Below are 22,691 nucleotides of genomic sequence, written 5' to 3' on the forward strand. Positions count from 1 at the left end.
AAGTCCAAATTGGATTTACGACACCACTCCTTATGTTAATGCAGCATTTATAAATCTCATTTGTTTCGACATGAACATCTTGCTGCCTAAGTTATGCAAGGAATTCCTCCACCTCTTCCAATCCGCCATGTGGCATATGGTGGAAATTGGCAAGGGTGAAGGAGTACGAGTTAGATATGTTCCTTTAGCACATAAGAAGAAGCATGATCTTACTTGATTTCCTTATTATCAGTTTCCCCCCCTGAAATCAGTCACATGTTTTCTTCCGGAAAGTTGAAGGTTTTTTTTGCTCTGACCCTGATGAGATGGAAGCAACAGCTCCTCTTATGAGCCTGAAAATTTACTTTTGTTTATTGATGCAATCTTTCATGTAATTAAGAAATCCAATGCAGTCAGTGCTGTTGAAATCATGACAAGTGGCATTGTACCTGTATAAAATGAAAATTGTGTTCTGTTGAGGATTATTTATGCATTGCAACTGACAGTTGTAGAGGAAGTACAGGTTTAAGCAATTAAATACCAGTCTCTAAATGTTAAAATAAGTTTTAAAAAGGTGCAGCTTACTTATTCACTGAACACAGGATAGGTGTAATTTAGTCTTGAGTTCCAACACTACTGCAGTATATATCTCAATTAAATTCAAATCAATTTACACTGAAGTTCCTAACATTCCTGAATATCAAGCTGTTTATTTATTGATTCTTTCTCTTCAGTTCCCTTCTTAATAAGCCATTACTAGCCTTTACCCTATTATCTTGCAGCTGGGAGACTGCGACTGTAGCTTAACTTTTGGCAGATTACCTGTTGGGGATTGGTTGGTAGCGAGAGTCATTATATCCTTTCCCATTCCCGGGAGAAGTTGACGTCCCAGTTATGGTTTGTTCAACAACCGTGGCAGCTGATCTGAATTATTCTGAGTTAGCACTGTTGCTTCACAGCACCAGGGACCTGTGTTTGATTTGCGGCTTGGGTCACGGTCTGTGCGGAATCTGCACGTTCTCCCCGTGACTGCGCGGGTTTCCTCCGGGTGCTTCAGTTTCCGCCCACAAGTCCAGAAAGACGTGCTTGTTAAATGAATTGGACATTCTGAATTCTCTGTGTACCCAAACAGGTGGCTTAAGGTGTGGCGACTAGGGGCTTTTCACAGTAACTTCATTTTAGTGTTAATGTAAGCCTCCTTGTGACACGAATAAAGATTATTATTATTTTAGTGATGGATGAAATTGGTGACTGGTGTACTGTGGAGGAGATTGTTAAATTAAGAATTTTTAATACTGAGGCTGTATGTGTGTACTTTTTAGGTGGGTTCAAATTATTGATTTTACTTGTCTGTAGAATTGTCTTCAAATCTATCAAATTGCAACACGGTCAAAATATAACTTTATTGGCTTGGTTTCTCTGAAAAAGACTTTGGATACAATTGTTACAACAGCCTGGGCTAATGCGCAGTCATACCCAGTCCCACTTGACCCAGAGTCACGGCATGGTTGAAATTAGCTTTTATTTTAAAATACCCAAGGATTTCAGCTGCGCAATAACTACTGACACCACGTGTGAATTTAAACACCATTAACTTTTATTATTAACGGTAATTAGAATTAAATAGGCAATACAACTGGTAACTATCTAATTAACTAACCCCCCCCCCTTAACTCGACTCGCCCTTATACACACAGACAAAAACACAGAGGGGAAAAAGGGGTGTAAAATAATGCTGAAAGTAAAAAGATGAGCCTTTGTTTCAAATGAACATCTTCCAGTTAGTTTCTTCTTAAGTCTAGGCTTTCAGATGGATGTTATCTTTTCTTTCAGCTTGTAATGGTTTTCACTGTAGACTCACAGGAATAGCAGGCAGCCAACATTCATAGAATCTCCAGAGCGCAGAAGAAGGCCATTCGACCCTTTAAGTCTGCACCCACTCTTCGAAAGAGCACTGTACCCATGTCCACTCTCCTGTCCACCCTGCCCCATCCCCATAACCTAACCTGCACATCCCTGGACACTGAGGGACAATTTATCATGGCCAACCCATCTAACCTGCACATCTTTTAACTGTGGGAGGAAACTGGAGCATGGAGGAAATCCACGCAGACACTGGGAAAACGTACCAACTCCACACGTTCCAAGGCCAGAATTGAACCCGAGTCCCTGGCACTGAGGCTACCCACTGTGCCACCCATTCAAGAGAGAGAGAGACGGCTTCGTCTTTCACGATGTAGAAGTTTCTGCCTTCAGACAGTAGGTAACAGGGCGAGAGAGCTGCTTCCACCTTTAGAGTCCAGTGGCTACCCCCGTGTTCTCTCAAAACACGACCTGACAGGAACCAATAGCTGTCAGTTGCTAGGTGTAATACTGCTGCCGGCCAATCCATTGGCCACTAGCCAACCTATCGAAACAAGCCTCTCCAACCCCTTGGGTGCCATAAAGCCTGTGTTCTTCTGCTAAAATACAAAACCGTGTACTGTTTTGACACTGCGTTCCTTACTTCCTCTGCTCGACTTAGAATGTCCATGGACCAAAAACGATAAAGACAAAATAAAAGAAATGGGGAATTAGGGAATCGACAAGAAAGGCTATTACACAATCAACAGTGCTCCACTGCTTAAGCTGTAGATAGAATGTTAGTGCTGTAACAATGAGATAAGTGATCTGTGAACCTGGACTTGGGATACCTAGATGAACCTTTCAATCTCTCCCCATTGCTGCAGGGTGAGTTCATGACTAAACTGTGCACTGTAATAGCTCTAAGAATTGGAACTCTCGATCCTTGATTAGTCGATCTTCTCACTTTTAAGTCGGTCTAGCCCACCGTCGTTAATACCAAGTTCTTCTTTATCACGAGCAAAAGGAAAAAAACTGATTTAATCCTACTTGAATAATACCTCCCAACAACCATGAGTGGCAATGGCATTAGATTCCAAACAATTTGCGACCCAAACCAATCAGGAAAGTAATTGCATGGTGCTACACACTCTGCAAGGAGATTGATTTACAACACATTTATTAAACTGCGCAATGTACACTTCAAGCATACTTTTGATTAATCTTGCCCCAGTAAAGCTGGGACATACTGACCAATTATTCACACTTATGATTGTGTCTTTGCAAAGATTTCAGTAGGAGTACTGGTAGCTGTGGTTTTTGTTCCAAGATTTAATTAATTGTCTAATTTATGTTCATTGGTTTTGCTCTTCTTTCAGTGCATTAGTATTCTGAAAATTTCTTTAGATTTAATAAGTAGGTAGATTTGTCGAAATTGTATCCAGGGTTACTTAGAGACAGCAAACCTGCCACTAACTTTGAGTTATTGATTAAGATTTCTGTTTTAATGCAAATAAAAATCAGACTGAGCGTTTAATTTTTTGAATTAAAGGAATTGATTTCAGTATAATTCCATGTCCCTAGTACCGGTTGGTGTTGTGGAATTAATGAAGATCAGTGGAGATAAAAAGACTGCTGATCGGGCAATGAAATTCCTTTGTGGTTGACACTTTATAATAATGACTAACCTCCTTGTACAATAACTAATGCACAAACTAAAGCTAATGTGTAGAGAAACTAATGTTGTGCTAGTTTTTGGGTCCACTGGGCTAGCAATGTAGCTCTGTAGCGCCAGTTTGTCAATGCCTTTGAGGGCAATATGTCCAAAATGGCGTCCATGTGTGCATAATTCTGTTGCAGAGTACACTGGAAACATTTTGATACGAGCCAAATAAGAGGCGTCCTTTGCCTACACCAGAAGCAGGTTTTAGGCAATTAAAGTTAAATAAGGGCTATAACATCTGCTTCCTTCTTGCAACTTTGATTTGCACCCAAGGCAATCAGAACAGTATTGATTGACTCCTAGAAAACTGAAAGATTGATAAAAGGTTAGGACTTTAATCACTGCCACTCCTGGTCCTGAAGTCTCTGACTTCAATGCTGACTCAGACCTCCAGGCATGATCCTGCCCCAACCTGACCTCACCAACCTCTCTGCCTTCCTAACACTCCACTCCCCCCATAATAGTGCAGACCGCTGTGATCTCCTTCTCCAACCTCCTCCTCCCCAATCACACTCCAAACACCCAGTCTACAATACTTCAGAGTCTTGCAATGATACCCAGCGATGCACAAACCCACTGCTCCTTCTGCATGAAGTTCAATGTCCAAAATCCCATGCTCCTTGGACCACCTCAGTTGAGCTTGGGCTGTTCCCACTGAGGCGGAGACACTGCAAAACGGACTCTGTCAGATTTCTAGGCCATTAACTTCATTTGCACCTGTGGGCTCTAAATCTGTTGACAGTGACCCAACGAGTCATAATTCTCATTCTTATGTAAAGAATTGAGTTCTCTTTTAAGATTTAGTTAAGATGAGCAAGAGAAACCTTTTTAAAGAACACTTTGAGATTGGTGATTGAAACAAACCATGCCAACACTTAACACTAGGTTGGGGAGGTGTTTGAAAGAAAAGGGAATAAAGAAACATTTGAAGAAGGTAGGCACCTGGGATTAGACTACTTTTCCTGGGGCGGCTAAATATCAACTTGTACTGGTTGGGCTGAATGGTGAATCTGTGTGTTGTAATTTCTGTGTGACTGGAACCCCTTCATATTAATTTTGTAAAGCTGTTAAAATAAGGAGAGCAAATGGATTTTTAATTACACACAGGTTAATTTGTTGCTGAAGGAAACTTCTCTAAGTGCTTGCATAATTTCTTAACTGCAAATTGACATGTAACACTAAACTCTAAGGTAAATATACTGATTATTACTGAGGGTCAAATCTTGAAGGCAGATGCTGACAATGTTGGACAACACTGATTTAATGGAAAACTGATACTTTTGGCCTTGTGTAATTACAAGGATATGGAATCTGCATTATATATATTTAGAACATTCTGGTTTCATTTTCCCACACTGTTAAGTTAGAAAATGAGTAATGTAATTACTTTTTCTATTTCCATTTCAGCGCATGATGGGCCCGGATATTTCATTAGTGCCTAATGGTGACCTATCAAATTCGCATCCTGCGGACTACCAGCACCCTGGCCAGTCCGATCTCAAACCAAAGCCTCCTACACCACCTCAACTTCCAAAACAGCAATATGATGTCTACTCCAATACACTACCCACACGCAAAGCAATGCCATTGAAACCCAGCCCTTTATCAGGTGAGTGGCTGTTCACCTAGGCATTGACTAGTAGCAATGAGGGAAATATATATTAAAATGGCAATTAAACACAAAATGTATGGCATAGACAAAAATTCTGCACAACTTGTATGATTCTTTAGTCACAACTGGTATTGAACTGGGTGTGGACTTGGTGCAGTGTGGTTGCAAAATGTACTTAGCACTCCTTAATACACAGGAAGAGCAAATATTTTTTTAAGTGTTGTAATTATCACCATAATAGTTGAGGCAGTCTTGTGATAGTTACGTTTCTCCTAAATTACATTAGACTAACCCCATTATATCAACATTAATATTTCAAACCCTCTCGCTGCTGTTAACATTTAGGTCCTATCACATATAAATAACGCCACTTAATTCCATAATGCTGAACTCTATTGTGGTCATGCTAAAATCACTGGTTTTCAATAACTTGCTGTCCAGTATGATGGCATTTCTAGGCATTGTATGCTATTACTGTCTCAATTTTTAACCAGAAGCTGTTCAAAGTATATTGGGTAAATAGTTTTATAATGGATAAATTGCACATTTAGCCTAGAATGTGTGAGCAGCCCAGTACCTCGTGGCATGGGACTGAAGCAGGCATGCTTCTTTGCTACTTCAAAAGCAAAATACTGGAAATCTGAAATAAAAACATGAAATGCTCAGCAGATCCAAATACATACATAGTTTTATTGATCAATCAGTCTAACTCCGTTTCTCTGCTAATGCTGCCTGTCATCAGATATTAGAGTATTTTTTTCATTTGTGTAGGCCTGATCTTGCACATTGCTGGTATGGGTAGCGATGTGGTCATAGTGCTGTAATGTTCATGTACATCACAATATAACAGTTACTGTTTGAAAAGGGTGTTAGTTGTGCTTTTTAAAAAAAAGTTCGAGAATTACACAGCCAGCTTTGAGGGGGGGGGGGGGGGGGGGGGGGCGGTTGCTAAACTCTCCGGCAAAGATTCCGATATCAAGCCGCCTTTTGTAAAGGGTGCCCCGATCTCAAATTGAAGTTAAAGACCCTCTCCCCCACACCATCATTGCCGACATCAGGGCATTGGATGCCCCCTCCCCCACTTATGTGAAGCCCCAAATAGGTTCCCTGAAGGCCAGCACATAGCAGTGTAGTGCCGGGCGCTGTGCCAGGGCACTGCCCAGCCATGCCCCTCAGCACTTCCTGGCTACACTCCCCTCCACGTTCCTGCCGTGGTCATCGCAACTGATTTCTGTTTTCACCAGGGGAGGTGGGGAGGAGCATATGGCGAACCCGTAAGCAAAAGTGTAAAGCCATTTTAAATATTTAATTGCATGGTAATCAGATTCACACCCTCGTGGGGAGTAAACCTGGTTACATTGATGGAGGGTGGGGGAGATCTCCAAGTGAAATTTCACCATTACAAATTCCATTATGGCCCTCTCTCAAAAGTTAGTGGACATAAAGGGTTTGCGTCCATGGCGAGCAGGACCAATTACCCTCTTAGTGAATGTATTACTAAATATGGATTAAGGACAATTGCACACCTTTCCTTTCTGCAACTGCAGCAGTTTTTTTTACTTCATTGCCAAGTACTAAGCTTGCAGCTGGTTGGTGTTATGCATTGGTAATGTCAGTGGGTTCCAATATATGTGAAGATGGCATTTGACTTGCATAATAAATCCTTTCTTGCTCATGATTATTACTGACACATTCGCTCTCTTGGTTCCTTGTCATTCTTTTTAGATCTGTCATAGATTTTTGGGAATGGGGCGGGGAAAATAATAGTATTCCCAAAGCACCCCGTATTCATGTACTGACGGGCAATCCAACGATCATGAATTCAAGTAACCACTATAGCAAGGTGTGAATTTGAGACCAGTACATCTTGTAATTTACCAGATGGCCCCAACATTGTGATTTTCATAAGAAATCTAATCACTTCACTAGTGCTGTTCAGGGGAACCTGTTTTCTCTATGGCTTGAATTACCCGTGAATCCAATCTCCCACTGCTGTTCTGATGAAAGATCATTAACCTGAATTATACATTCTCTCTACGGATGCTGCCAGTCAGAATTGGACTTTCAGAATTTCCAGTTTTTTAAAATTACGGGTTTCCAGAGTCCGTTCTATTTTGTTCTTTTATTCCTATTGTCCCGAACAAGCCTCAGTTGGATCACAGAAAACCCCCTATTAGTGATGGGTGACGTATGCATTTTGAGAATTGAAAACAAAATGTATCCTTATGCCAAGATGAAACTGGAAAATGGTGTGAATGAGGTTTAGCAAATAAAGACCTATTTCCTCGTTTTATACCCAATGTGACATCATCACCTCTTCTTACTATTCAGCTGAGACCAGAACTTTACCCAGATCCAGCTCAATGGCTGCTGGATTAGAAAAGAATGGAAGAGCCAAAGTACAAGCTATCTTTTCACATCAGGCAAAAGGCAACAATACACTGCTGAGCTTCAGCGAAGGCGATGTCATCACATTGTTGGTTCCTGAGGCCAAGGATGGCTGGCACTATGGAGAAAATGAAAAGACACGATTGTAAGTAACATTGATGCTGTATGTTCATATTTTCTTCCTGTTTCATTTTCCCTTTCATCTTTGGTAGAGATAAATAACTCTGCTTAGTATATGGCATTACCAACCTTCTGGACTCTTGCTGACATTGGAGACACCTGATATTTTACTCTGCATAAGATTACATGACTTAATAATTCTATCACTCTGTTTCTAGGAGAGGATGGTTTCCCTTCTCTTACACTCGTGTAATGCAGGGTGGATTATTGCACAAGTAAGTAGCAATTCAAGTAGCAATAAGATTTTGAAGATGTGCTGATTTTCTCTGTCCGCCTGCTGCTTATCCTGGCACAGGTTTTTGCTGGTGCTTGCTCCTCACCTGCACTTGGCATTAATGGAAGGCTCAACAGGCCACCTGATTCTTCTCTACTAGTGTCATTCCATAATGAGCCACTTTGAGGAGCGCAAAAGTTGGCTTTCCTTCCTAGGAAAGGCCACTTTTGTTTTACTGATGCTGCCAAATCACTTGTATTTGACTCCTCTGTGACACAGTGCATAGTATGCTTGTGCAACGTGCCAACATGGCCACTGGTAATTAAGATTCACGGTTGCGCGAGCGTGTGAAAAGCTTCATCAGCACACTTGTTAATTGCAAAACCTCACTTTACCTGTTTATCAGACTTCAGTAATGATTGAGTAATTTATTTACATTCAAAAGATTTAATCTTGCAGTTCAATTTTGCCTGTGACCGTATTTTTGAAATTATAATATCTGAACCCCACCCCCACCTAAAATAACTCCCCAACTCTGCAAAAGACAGACTTGAAGGGGAAGAAGCTATCCTGTTTGTAACAGCTGCTATCATCCTTGTTCAAGTTGATCAGTGTATGTATTTGCTCGAGAACATTAAGGGGTCACCTTTGCAGGATCAGAAGTTTCCACTGGTGGGAATGGCTGGAAATTCCACTCATGGTGTCATGTCCCCAGGGGGATCAACAAGCAACACTCAAGTTGACAATTCACTCAAGGTTAAGTTTAAAGTTTTCTTTTCCACGTTGGAAGTCCTCCTAAATAAATATTCCTGAAATTAGTGAGACAATATTCCTGGAAAATGCACCAAACGCTGAGACAAAAATGTTTTCCTAGACATTCTGAAGCACTGGGGTGAATATATTTGACACACCAATCATGTGAACATGGAGGTGTTGATCCTGTTTTGAAAAGAACATCTTTCATACTGGGTACCTGGAAGCTTGTTCTCTCCGTGATTCTTCCAGTCCATTACACCTCAAAAATACCTAGAATCTGTGCTTTTGACATCAGCTCCTATTCTCGCTAATTAGTTTTTGTTTTAGAACCCGTATTTTCAAATTGAACATCCACAATTTTAAATCGTGCTTTGCTTTGTTCTGAATGTTTTAATATCATAAGAGATTAAATAACTAATTATAAAAATAAAGATTCTGCTTCCACTACAATAGGTTCCTTAAGGTGGGCCACGTGCTTTTTGAATGCCCACCATCAGACTTGGCATTGATAATGCCCATGTCCTGCAAATTGGTTTTCCTCACTGACTCCCATGAAAAGTAGGGGCTGTTTAGCACATGGCTAAATCGCTGGCTTTAAAAGCAGACCAAGGCAGGCCAGCAGCACGGTTCAATTCCCGTAACAGCCTCCCCGAACAGGCGCAGGAATGTGGCGACTAGGGGCTTTTCACAGTAACTTCATTGAAGCCTACTTGTGACAATAAGCGATTTTCATTTCAAGTACCTTTTAATACACTTGATTGATGAATAAACCTGTGTTTAAATGTTACTGTCCATGTCTATTCTCAAGTATTAATTTTGCCATGTCTTGCATCATATAGCTTGAACCATGTGAAAAGCAGCAGCACAGGGAACCTTCTGCAGAAAGAAGATCTCTCCCTTCCTCCACCCGACTACAACTCAACTTTAAAAATGACTTCTCATCCTCTGCCCAGCTCAAGCACTTTTAAACCCAGGCCCTACAGTATGGCAGTACCAGGTTTCTCACAGGTATTCATAAAACACTGTTTTGTAAGTAAATTGCAATGTCAGTGTTGTAGTGGATCATCAATACATTTGACATCCCACTCAATTTTCTTTTCCATGGTCTTCTGGTGGGATGTATAACTTCTTAAAAATTCATTTTTTATGGGATGTGGGCTTCACTGGCTAGGCCAGCATTTGTTGCCCATCCCTAATTGCCCATGAGAAGGTGGTGGTGAGCTGCCTTCTTGAGGCGGTGCAGTCCATGTGGTGTAGGTACACCTACTGTGTTCTTAGGAAGGGAGTTCTAGGATTTTGACCCAGCCACAGTGAAGGAACGGCGATATATTTCCAAGTAAGGATGGTGAGTGACTTGGAGGGGCACTTGGTGTTCCCATGTATCTGCTACCCTTGTCCTTCTAGATGGTAGTTGTCATGGGTTTGAGGTGCTGCCTAAGGAGCCTTGGTGAGTTCCTGCAGTACATCTTGCAGATAATGCTGCTACTATGCATTGGAGGTGGAGGGAGTAAATTTTTGTTGAAGTGGTGCCAATAAAAGTTTGTCCTGGATGGTGTTGAGCTTCTTGAATGATGTTGGAGCTGCACTCATCTCGGCAAGTAGGGAGTATTCCATCACACTCCCGACTTGTGCCTTGTAGTGGTGGACTGGCTTTGGGGAGTCGGGAGATGAATTACTCGCTGCAGGATTCCTAGCCTCTGACCTGCTCTTGTAACCACAGTATTTATATGGCTAGTCTGGTTCAGTTTGTGACCAATGGTAACCCCCCCCCCCGGATGTTGATAGTGGGGGATTCAGTGATGGTAATGCCATTGAATGTCATGGGGCGATGCTTTGGTTCGATCTTATTGGAGATAGTCATTACCTGGCACTTGTGGGCCACGAATGTTATGGCCATTTGTCCTGCCAAGCCTGGATATTGTCCAGGTCTTGCTGCATTTGGAGGTGGACTGCTTCAGTGTCTGAGGAGTCGCGAATGGTGCTGAACATTGTGCAGTCCTCAGTGAACATCCCCATATCTGACCTTGTATTGGAAGCAAGATCATTGATGAAGATGGTTAGTCCGAGAACACTACCCTGAGGAATTCCTGCAGTGATGTCCCGGGTGGATGATCTACTACCTTCTGGTTTGTGTTACAGTCGAGCTTCAATTTCACCCCATTATTTCTCGCAAATTTAGGCTTCTTATTGTTCCATACAACAGTACAATAACATCAAATACAGCTTGTTGTGTTAGTCCATTCAGTCCCCTTGGGCTTGTTACACCATTCAGTTAGATTATGGCTGATTTGTAGCTTGTCTCCATCACCTACCTTGATTTTGTAACCCTTAGATTTTTGATTTTTGTTGGGTAAGGGTACTGTCAATTTCCATTTTGAAATTTTCAATTGGCCTCGTCTTGCAACTTTTTGAGAATTATTCCAGATTTCTGCTAACCCTTTATATACAGTAGAACTGAGTAGTCATGCACCCAGACCTACCTTTTGAAATGGTGAAGCTACTGGCCTGATGTTCCTTTAAAATTTGTCATTTATCCTACATTGTAAATCATTATTATTTTCATGACATATTTTAGCTGTGACTCACGGTGGAAAGGGTCACGTGCTCACATGCACTCAGAGAAAGGACTTCAGTACAAGGTTGCATTGGGCATTTTTTAATGCACCGATGGAAGGAACTGCGAATCTGGCTGTAAATCTCTGAATTAGGGGTCTGAAAGATGAGAGCTGATGTGTACAGCATATTGTCATGTAACATAAAACTAAGTGCTTTGAAAGGCCCTCATTATTATTCGAGCAAATTCAGCCAAACACTGGCATAACATAAAGCACCGAGTACTTTGAACATTCTTAAATATTCTCTTGCTGAGTCAAAAAAAAAAAAAAAATTTAAAATGTAATTGTGCACCATGAACACAAGTAATTTAGTACATTCGTGTAAAGCATCTGCAGCTCGACAGCTATCACCAAAACAGCAGAGCTATTGAGTCACTAATGCCATATTCAGCAGAAGATTAGGTTGCTCATAGCCAAGATTCAAATAAATTCACGAGATGCAAACTGAGCTTTCAGGGTTTTAATTACAGCATGGCGATTGCACACCGTGGAGCCTCTTCACGCTATAGCACACTCCTTAATCCATGTTTCTAGGTCATCTGCTTGTTATTCGTTTAAACAACTTAATATTCTGTTCAGAGGTGGTTTAGAAACCTGGTGCATTGGGTCAGGGAACATCTAAAGACCAGACAAGAAATTTTTGAATTAGTTAGTGTTGAAATTGTTTTCTTTCCTGAAAGAGGAATGACCAGAAATTGAGAGATTTCGATAATGTATTGATAATCTGCTACTTAAACTTTTAATGTTATCATAGTGAAGATTTTCTTCTCTCTCTCTCTCTCTCTCTCTCTCCCTCTTGCTGCCCTTCCCGCCGCTCTCTCTCAATCCCTCCCCTCTCTCTCTCTCTCTCTCTCTCCCCTCCCTTTCTCTCTCTCTCTCTCTCTCTCTCTCTCTCTCTCTCTCTCTCTCTCTCTCTCTCTCTCTCCCCCTCTCTCTCTTTGTCCCCTCCTCCCTCTCTCTCTCTGTCCCTCCCCCCCCCCCTCTCTCTCTCTCTCTCTCTCTCTCTCTCCCTCCCCCTCTCTCTCTCTCCGTCCCTCCTCTCTCTCTCTTTGTCCCCTCCTCCCTCTCTCTCTCTGTCCCTCCCCCCCCTCTCTCTCTCTCTCTCTCTCTCTCTCTCTCTCTCTCTCCCTCCCCCTCTCTCTCTCTCCGTCCCTCCTCTCTCTCTCTGTCCCTCCTCTCTCTCTCTCTCTCTCTACCTCTCTCTACCTCTCACTCTCTACCTCTCACACACTCTCTCTCTCTCTCTCTCTCTCTGTCCCTCCCCCCCCCCCCTCTCTCTCTTCTCTCTCCCTCCCCTCTCCTCAAAAATTATCACCATACCTGTTTTATTGATATCCTTTTCAATAAGTATCTTTGTGACCCATTAAGATTTGATCTCCAGGGTTTGGGATTTTCACTAGTGTAGATTTTACTAGCTGCCCTGCAACTCAAATCTATGCCCCTTGGTTATTGGCCCCTCTGCTAAGAGGAGAAGTTCCTTCCTATTCACCCTATCTATGCCCTCATAATATTATACACCTCAATCAGGTCCCACCTCCACATTCTCTGCTCCAAGAAAAACAACCCCAAGCCTATCCAATCTTTTTTGATAGCTGAAATGCTCCAGCCCAAGCAACATCCCGGTGAATCTGCACTCTCTAGTGCAATCACTTCCTTCCTATAATGTGGCGACCAGAACTGCACACAGTACTCAAGTTGTGACCTAACCAGTGTTTTATACAGCTCCATCATAACCTTCCTGCTCTTAAGACCGGTAACCCATATGCCTTCTTAACCATCTTATCTATCTGTCCTGTCTTCAGAGATGTATGAACATGCACACCAAGATCCCTCTGATTCTTTGTGCTTTCGAGGGTCTACCATTCATTGCATGTTCCCTTGCCTTGTTAGTCCTCCCAAAATGCATTACCTCACATTTTTAAGGGTTAAATTCCGTTTGCCCCTGTCCTGTCCATCTAACCAGCCCGTCTACATCGTCCTGTAATCTGAGGCATTCCTACTCCCTATTTACCACACCACCAATTTTTGTGTCATCTGCGAACTTACTGATCAAACCTTGTGCATTCACATCCAGATCAATTATGTACACTACAAACAGCAAGGGACCCGGGACCAATCCTTGCAGAACACCACTGGAAACAGGCTTCCAGTCACAAATCACCCTCTGCTTCCTGCCATTAAGCCAATTTTGGATCTAATTTGCCAAATTGCATTGGATCCCCATGGGCTCCTCCCTTCCTGACCAGTTTTGCATGCAAACTTTGTCAAAAGCGTTACTGAAGTCCATGTATCAACTGCACTACCCTCATCTACACACATAGTCAGCTCCTTGAAAAATGTAAATACATTTGTATGACGTGATCACTATTTGAAGGGCAAGGAGTTCTAGAACGCTAGACAGCATTTATTCTTCTACCAAAACAGATTAACTTGTTCTTCATTGCACTGCTCTTTGTGGGACCTTGCTGTGTGCAAATTGGCTGTTCTGTTTGCCCTTATTAAAATGCTTCCCTTCAAAGTAATTTATTGGCTATGAAGTTCTTTGGGACATCCTGAGGCTAAGCAAGTATAAATGCAAGTTCTTTCTCAGTTTCGATGACTCAATGTTTGATATTGTGTTTGGGGGTGCTGGAGTGCACAATATTGAAGTTGAAACAATGAGCACAAGCTTATTACGTTTAGATTCATCATTACTAAAAGTTGGTAATGTAGGTTTGTAGTAACTGTAAGCATTGATGCTGACATCTAGTGGACACTCGAGTAACATTAATTTCTCTGATTCTTTCTAGGGCCCGGAATTCAATCATTCAAGACTTTCTTTGAAGTAAGAATTTTTTTAATTTAAATTTTTGAAGAAAAACAATTGCACTTTCGCTCAATCATAAATCAGACTTTTAAAACATTAAGTTCATAAGTAACAGGCGGGGCAAAATCAACAAAGCCAGGATAGTCATAAAAACAAAAAATGCTGACAATACTCAGCAGGTCAGACAGCATCTGTGGAGAGAAACAGAGTTAACGTTTCAAGTCGATGACGCATCCAGCCTGAAGCATTAACTCTGTTTCTCTCGGGGCAGCACGGTGGCGCAGTGGGTTAACCCTGTTGCCTCATGGCACCGAGGTCCTAGGTTCAATCCTGGCTCTGGGTCACTGTCCGTGTGGAGTTTGCACATTCACCCCGTGTTTGCGTGGGTTTCGCCCTAACAACCCAAAGATGTGCAGTGTCGGTGAATTGGCCACTCTAAATTGCCCCTTAATTTAAAAAAAAAGAATGAATTGGGTACTCTTAAATTTATTTTTAAAAAGCAACAAAAAAACACTGTTTCTCTCTCCACGGGTAGTACCTGATGTGCTGAGGTTTTTGAGCACTGTTTGTTTTTATTTCAGATTTCTAGCATCCAGTATGTTGCTTTTGTAAGCCAGATTAGTTAATTGTTTGATTCAGTGTTGGGCAGTCAGCATCAAATGTGAAGTCCTGCTGCTCCGGGGTCAACTTCCACCCGAAAGAATGCCAAAAACAGCCATTTTCATCAAATCTTTGTGTCAAGCATATCTTAAAGTAACTTTCTTGGCTTTTAAATATTGCTTTGTAAAATCAACAGAGTTTCTGATGTGCTGATATTGGCGGGGGGGGGGGTGCATGATATAGCACAGTTGGCTGGACATCTGATTCGTGATGCAGATCGAGGCCAGCAGCACGGGTGCAATTCCCGTGCCGTTTGTGGTTATTCTCAAATGATTTGACACAGTGCAAAATGTTTTGCCTGTATGCCATTTTTTTCTCCGGCCTCTGTCCTTTTCGGAGCGTTTGGACAGATTACGAAACCACAGGTTTCAATTGCTCTGTGGCTTTTACTGAGGTGAAAGCTTTGGTAAAGGTTGATGATCATTTCACAGCTGGAATCATCAAAGAAAAGCCCAATTCTATCCTTTCCCCACTTGCACCTGCAGCCTTCACTCTGAAAGGTGTGCAGAACTGGGGTTTCCTCTTCCCAACCCAAAATGTCCTTGGCTCAGTTGTACTGGCTTGACCATATGGATCAGCTACTCCGTAGATCACATTATTGAACCATTGAATGAGGGTGGGCCTTTATCTATTGGTAATAAATTGGTGTTGTTAATTTTGATATATCTGACCTTAGTTTTGTGTCATATGATTTCCCTCCCAGAGTTTTACAATTATAGGTACAAATCGACTGAATTTTTTTCATTACAGTTCTGATGCCGAGATTGAAAGGTTTTGAATTTAAACCTCTGCCACATATAAGGCCTCTCTAGATTAGTAAGTTTGGCATTTCAATATGCCAGTCTGACTTTTATCACCTTGTCTGTTGCTGGTGACAATCACTCATTTTCCACTGTGGCTTCACAAATGGGCAGGTTCTGTCTCACTTTCATCACAGTCCTGACTGATCTCCATCTGTTTCTGTGTTTCATACTGCAAAAAAAGATGTATTATTGTTGTATCGGAAAATGTAAGTGAAATATAGTGACTGGAATTGGAATAGTTCCTTCAACTCTATTTCAAATTTAGGATTGTCAGTACTTCAGTACAATCAGGGTGATTGCCTCCTGAATCAATCCTGGCTCCTTTTGAAGACATTGTTACAGTACTGTTTGCCAGTCTTTGTATTTTCCCAGACTTTCAAGCGTTTGCTGTTTAATGCCACTTCCCAACTGGTTGGCAGTAAGTGTGTTTCATATCATGTGGCTGGTCTCCGCCATTTTCCTCCCTTCTGAGGTAGAACCCCTTTGTTTGGATTTGACACTCCATCGAGTGCAACCATTAAGAACTGAACTGCCAGAAATCACTTAAAAGAAAGGCAAGTAAGAGAGTGACACTGGGAATAAAACCAACAAAGCTGGCCATTAAAAGGAATAGGGTGGGACCTAAATGTGCTTGAGAAAGCATTAAAAGATTTGTTATCCAATTCCTTTTTACTTTAGTGTATATATGACTTGTTCTTGTTCCTTTCAATGTCTTATTGTCCCAGGGAATAAGCTGATGTTTTCTGTCATCATTTCATAAACTTCATCGCTGTCCAGCTTTTGGGTCTCTTCACTGTTGCACCAATCACACAAAAGCTTGTTTGACTCAAGGCATTGGCTGACTTTGGTCCTGTGATTCATCGCTGACAACCTCTCTGCTTGTGGCTTGCAATTTACTGGTTTGTGATTTGTTCCACTAAGTCACTTAACAGTTGTGTTACCATTTCAGTACGGCAAGAGCAGATGTGCCACAGCAAAGTACAGAATGTGCACGCTGCAGGCATTAATTGCAGCTTTCAACTATAATGGTCAGCTGATGTCTATTAAAGAGTCCACATTGATTATATAATGTAGCTCTCAAATCCAATGTTTTTTAAACAGATAAATTAAATGCAGGTGAATTGCTGAAACGTGGTGTATAAATGGTGTTTTTCCAGATGTTCAGTTATGATTGATTATTAGTACCTGTCCCAGAAGTATTAGGTTAATGTAAACTGGGCATCAGCTCTACAGTAATTTAAAGTTTGAATAGAAATATCTCCAAGCAAATGAGAAATCTTCCTGTCAAAAGAAATCTTAACAAACCCATAAATTATTTTAGTTCTCAAGTTTTTGTTATAACCTGATGTGATATTTCAGAAACGCCTGAAAATATGGTCCAGTGCTTTGTGTCAGACATCATAGAACATAGAACATTACAGCGCAGTACAGGCCCTTCGGCCCTTGATGTTGCGCCGACCTGTGAAACCACTCTAAAGCCCATCTACACTATTCCCTTATCGTCCATATGTCTATCCAATGACCATTTCAATGCCCTTAGTATTGGCGAGTCCACTACTGTTGCAGGCAGGGCATTCCACGCCCTTACCACTCTCTGAGTAAAGAACCTACCTCTGACATCTGTCTTCTATCTATCTCCCCTCAATTTAAAGCTATGTCCCCTCGTGCTAGACATCACCATCCTAGGAAGAAGGCTCTCACTGTCCACCCTATCCAATCCTCTGATCATCTTGTATGCCTCAATTAAGTCACCTCTTGACCTTCTCTCTAACGAAAACAGCCTCAAGTCCCTCAGCCTTTCCTCATAAGATCTTCTCTCCATACCAGGCAACATTCTGGTAAATCTCCTCTGCACCCTTTCCAATGCTTCCACATCCTTCCTATAATGCGGCGACCAGAATTGCACGCAATACTCCAAAATGCGGCCGCACCAGAGTTTTGTACAGCTGCAACATGACCTCATGGCTCCGAAACTCAATCCCTCTTCCCAGAGAATCCCACGATAAATCCCATCCGGCCCAGGGGACTTATCTACTTTCACACTTTCCAGAATTGCTAACACCTCCTCCTTATGAACCTCAAGCCCTTCTAGTCTAGTAGCCTGAATCTCAGTATTCTCCTCGACAACATTGTTTATTTCCTGTGTGAATACTGACGAAAAATATTCATTTAGCACCTCTCCTATCTTCTCGGACTCCAAGCACAACTTCCCACTACTGTCCTTGACTGGCCGTACTCTTACCCTAGTCATTCGTTTATTCGTGACATATATATATAGAAAGCTTTAGGGTTATCCTTGATCCTACCTGCCAAAGACTTCTCATGTCCCCTCCTGGCTCTTCTTAGCTCTCTCTTTAGGTCCTTCCTAGCTAACTTGTAACTCTCGAGCGCCCTAACTGAACCTTCATGTCTCATCTTTACATAAGCCTCCTTCTTCCTCTTGACAAGTGTTTCGACTGCTTTAGTAAACCACGGTTCCCTTGCTCGGCCACTTCCTCCCTGCTTGACAGGTACATACTTATCAAGGACACGCAGTAGCTGTTCCTTGAACAAGCTCCACATTTCCATTGTGCCCATCCCCTGCAGTTTTCCTCTCCATCCGATGCATCCTAAGTCTTGCCTCATCGCATCATAATTGCCTTTCCCCCAGATATAACTCTTGCCCTGCGGTATATACCTATCCTTTTCCATCACTAAAGTAAACGTAATCAAATTGTGGTCACTATCACCAAAGTGCTCACCTACCTCCAAATCTAACACCTGTCCTGATTCATTAGCCAGTACCACATCCAATATGGCCTCTCCTCTCGTTGGCCTATCTACATATTGTGTCAGGAAACCCTCCTGCACACATTGGACAAAAACGGACCCATCTAAAGTACTTTAACTATAGCGTTTCCAGTCAATATTTGGAAAGTTAAAGTCTCCCATAACAACTACCCTGTTGCTTACGCTCCTATCCAGAATCATCTTTGCAATCCTTTCCTCTACATCTCTGGAACTTTTCGGAGGCCTATAGAAAGCCCCTAACAGGGTGACCTCTCCTTTCCTGTTTCTGACCTCAGCCCATACTACCTCAGTAGACGAGTCCTCATCAAACGTCCTTTCTGCCACCGTAATGCTGTCCTTGACTAACAATGCCACCCCTCCCCTTTTACCACCTTCCCTGCGCTTACTGAACTATCTAAACCCCGGCACCTGCAACAACCATTCCTGTCCCTGCTCTATCCATGCCTCCGAAATGGCCACAACATCGAAGTCCCAGGTACCAACCCATGCCTCAAGTTCACCCACCTTATTCTAGATGCTCCTGGCATTGAAGAAGACACACTTTAAACCACCTTCCTGCCTGCCGGTACACTCCTGCAACTTTGAAACCTTACTCATGACCTCACTACTCTCAACCTCCTGTATACTGGAGCTACAATTCAGGTTCCCAAGCCCCTGCTGAACTAGTTTAAACCCTCCCGAAGAGCATTAGCAAATTTCCCCCCCAGGATATTGGTACCCCTCTGGTCCAGGTGTAGACCATCCTGTTTGTAGAGGTCCCACGACCCCAGAATGAGCCCCAATTATCCAGAAATCTGAAACCCTCCCTCCTGCACCATCCCTGTAGCCACATGTTCAACTCCTCTCTCTCCCTATTCCTCGTCTCGCTATCACGTGGCACGGGTAATAACCCAGAGATAATAACTCTGTCCTAGATCTAAGTTTCCACCCTAGCTCCCTGAATTCCTGCCTTACATCCCTATCCCTTTTCCTACCTATGTCGTTGGTGCCTATGTGGACCACGACTTGGGCTGCTCCCCCTCCCCCTTCAGGATCCCGAAAACACGATCCGAGGCATCACGCACCCTGCCACCTGGGAGGCAACACACCAACCGCGAGTCTCTCTCGTTCCCACAGAATCTCCTATCTATCCCCTAACTATGGAGCAGAATCTAGATAGCATTGCGTAGAAAACCAAAGAACAAGCCCCAATCGGCAGTTCATGCTCATTTTGCATTTAGTTCTCAAGCACTATAGAACAGGGATCAGGGAACAGCGATCCTGCAGTCTGCCCACCCGAGTGGCTTAGGCACCCCAGGGAGGGCAATAATTAAAAAAAAATTTTTAGTAGAAGAATATTCATAAGAAATAGAATAATGTAAAACCTCAAACATTCAATCAAAATATAACTCCTTGTTTAAGAATTCTTATGGAAATCAGGTTTTTACATTTTTTTTCTGTTTAATGAACTGCATTTTATTGTTAACTCCCAGCTAGCTGTAGAAAACTCTTGTATTTCTAATGAGCAGGCCGCACCCATTTTTTCTGTTCCCAACCAATATTCACAGCAAAGTAACTCCCGGGTGCCATGAGCTCTTGCAAGCCATACTGTCATGGTATCACTGCTGTATTCCTCGGAATCACCCATTGCTTTAACATGCTTTCTCTCTCCTCCCTGCAGAGAAGCTGTTGCAAATGTCAAATTGAAGCCAACGAAAACAAATGACAAATCAGCCTCTAAAGTGAACTGAACACTGACTCTGCAAGATTCTTACACTGTACACCTGCTATTGGCAAAAGATGCCAAAGATGTCTAAATCTGAAACCGCATGAGAACAGTGTCTTTAGACTAGAATTGACCCATCTGAAGATGGTCACTAAAGTTACAGATATATCAATTGCACACATTGCTATGGAAATGCCACTTTTAAATCCCACCCATCTTATTCCCTGCTTTATATTTGAGGGACTGGGTGGAGAGAATTGTTTAATTACACTTGTCTGGCTAGGGATTTGTATGGTGTTTGTAATTTATGCATGTGTTTAAGAATTAGCAGTTAGTATTTTTTTATCATATACTTTGTACTAATCAGCATATAAAACAATATTTTATTACCTGGCTATTTGCGGGAATTGGTTAAATGTTGACACTTGGAGAAACTAGAATATTGAGAATTGTTAAACTAGTTATAAAGCGTATACAGCACTCATTTTCCAAATAAGTGTTTTGGGGTTGGGGAGGGGGTAGAAAGTAAAAATCAAATTGTACATATGACTGAGCTAACTTTACTCCAGAGTTACCTCAATTTGTTAGAATTTTAATGGTTGCTATTCGAATCCTTGCTCTCACCTATAACTCTTCCATTCCAAGTAATAAGTACTCTGGTGATGGCAAAGATATTGTGGATAATCTGTAGAAACAAGAATTTATACTTTTTGTAGAGTTTAATCTTTTTCCCCCCAACGAACAGCGCAATATAAAGTTATCAAAGATTATTTCACATTCCAATCTGTAGTATGTGTAGTGCTTCCTTTTACACATTTTTGACTATCGGGGTGGTAGATCAGTTGAATGAGTAAATAAGTCGCCTGAAGCCCGCAAGAATGAAACCATGCCTTTGAGCTGATGAGACTGAGAAACAGGAAGCATGATTCTTCGGGAAACATTCTTGCTCTTGCACAAACTTCAGGGCGCATTGAGGTGGAAAAAATGTATTAAGCATCTCTTTACTTATTTAACAGCATTGCTTCAAAGTGGGCGAGGAATTGGAAAGTTTTTAAAAATGATAAAACAAAACATTTGCAGCTGCAGGTGTGTGACGTGATAGTCATTTCAATACAGCAATAGTTGAGTGGTGACTGCCTTGCAAAAGGAGTATTTAAAGCCAGGGATTGGTCAGACACGGAGATAACCAGTATTAATGAGCAAAGATAAAACACTCTGTGGTTCACTTTTATGAATGGAAAGTGTTCTGTAATCTTTTAGACAATGATATATGGTTAGTCAGAATGGTGAAAAGAAATCTTGTTAACATAATGTCCCATTTGTTTGTCAAGTTAAACAAAACTTTTTTAGTTGCACAAACAAGTTAGGAATGAAACTTGTGATCACTAAAGGAACAATGGTTGGACTATTGCCGGAGTTAGCCATTTAAATTATTTACTGCAAGAACCAAATGAAATTTGTGATTTTTCTGTGGGTAAATTTTGAGTAAAGGCAGTGGATTAAAATTTTAGGAGAAACTTTATTGCATCAGTCACTTTGATTTGTCTTAAACTGCTTGTTGGTGAAGACGGGAAGGCAGTTGGAACATAAACACTAGCTGAGAGTGGTTGCGCTTTTTTTTTCTGAAGCAATGAATGCAAATTCAACCTGTGCTGTTTCATATTTATTTTTATGTTGAAATCCTGGCACGTCAATGCTTGCTAGTCTCTTATACTGTGCAATCATGGAGACTCAGTTACAGAAAAACAGATCCACTTGCCAAATCAGTACATTTAAACCCCACAAAAAAACAGCCACCTTGTTTTTTCAGTTCTGTATTAAAGCCTCATTATTGCAGGAATATGGTTTAATGGGTGCCTTTTCATTTTTACATAAGCTTTGTAATGTAGTATGACATACCAAGACTGTTGATTATAATCTGCATTGTAATGCAGATTTCTATAGCTGCCATTTTTCATAAATCACCATGTTTTGTGAATTAAATTGACCTATTTAGAGTTTATTTCTTGTAATCAAAAATGATTTTGATAGTAACTTATGCGAAATAAAATTGTTCCACTGTTTAAAAATCCTCCTTGTCTCTGTTCCTTGATTGAAGTTTTCTAGTTGAAAAGTTCACTGTTTAGTCACTACACTGTGGTCATTTTATCATTAACTCTGCACCTATCTTGTTCTGAGTCTGTATATTATTTGACTCAAATGGGTGGGTCACTTCAAACTGTGGCTTGAGTGTTGAGATTTGATCAGGAATACTGTTAGGATGCCTCTTTTCTTTGCCCCCTCCTATTTGAAAACTTTTGCCTACCCTGACCACCCCCTTCCCAAGTAAGTGTAGCTTCGATTTGAGGGCTTGCTACTTGGGATATCGGAGATGCATTTTGCCACCGCACCACAGTGTATTGTCATTTACCCACTTATATTTTTTGTTAAACATTTCTATCTCCTACTAAGCAGTCTCGTCCCAGTTCTCAGCCGGTGCTTCATTAGAACAATGCGGATTACAAAACACATACATTAAAATTATGCCTTATTAAAGCCACAACCTTCTAAAGCAGAGATGAGTGCTACCAACAGAGCTAGAGCTGAACGTGGAGTCAAATTTACCTTCCATAGTCCTT

At 41.6% G+C, this 22,691-nt stretch overlaps 1 protein-coding gene across 3 annotated transcripts in view; it reads left to right on the plus strand.

Annotated features, from left to right (window-relative positions):
* The window catches only part of LOC140395626 (BAR/IMD domain-containing adapter protein 2-like), a 91,644-nt gene extending 69,500 nt beyond the window's left edge, over nucleotides 1-22,144 (plus strand). For 2 of the 3 annotated variants that reach the window (XM_072483621.1, XM_072483624.1), the window contains 6 exons: nucleotides 4,952-5,153; nucleotides 7,488-7,689; nucleotides 7,883-7,939; nucleotides 9,534-9,702; nucleotides 14,099-14,133; nucleotides 20,029-22,144. In XM_072483621.1, the coding sequence (XP_072339722.1) occupies nucleotides 4,952-5,153; nucleotides 7,488-7,689; nucleotides 7,883-7,939; nucleotides 9,534-9,702; nucleotides 14,099-14,133; nucleotides 20,029-20,098 (735 nt within the window). In that variant the 3' untranslated portion in view covers nucleotides 20,099-22,144. Of the gene's footprint in view, nucleotides 1-4,951; nucleotides 5,154-7,487; nucleotides 7,690-7,882; nucleotides 7,940-9,533; nucleotides 9,703-14,098; nucleotides 14,134-15,525; nucleotides 15,592-20,028 lie in introns of all 3 variants that reach the window. The other variant, XM_072483622.1, reaches the window with a different exon arrangement.
* Nucleotides 22,145-22,691: the final 547 nt, after the last annotated feature.

The sequence above is a fragment of the Scyliorhinus torazame genome, chromosome 18, assembly GCF_047496885.1.
Source record: "Scyliorhinus torazame isolate Kashiwa2021f chromosome 18, sScyTor2.1, whole genome shotgun sequence".
Classification (NCBI taxonomy): Eukaryota; Metazoa; Chordata; class Chondrichthyes; order Carcharhiniformes; family Scyliorhinidae; genus Scyliorhinus; species Scyliorhinus torazame.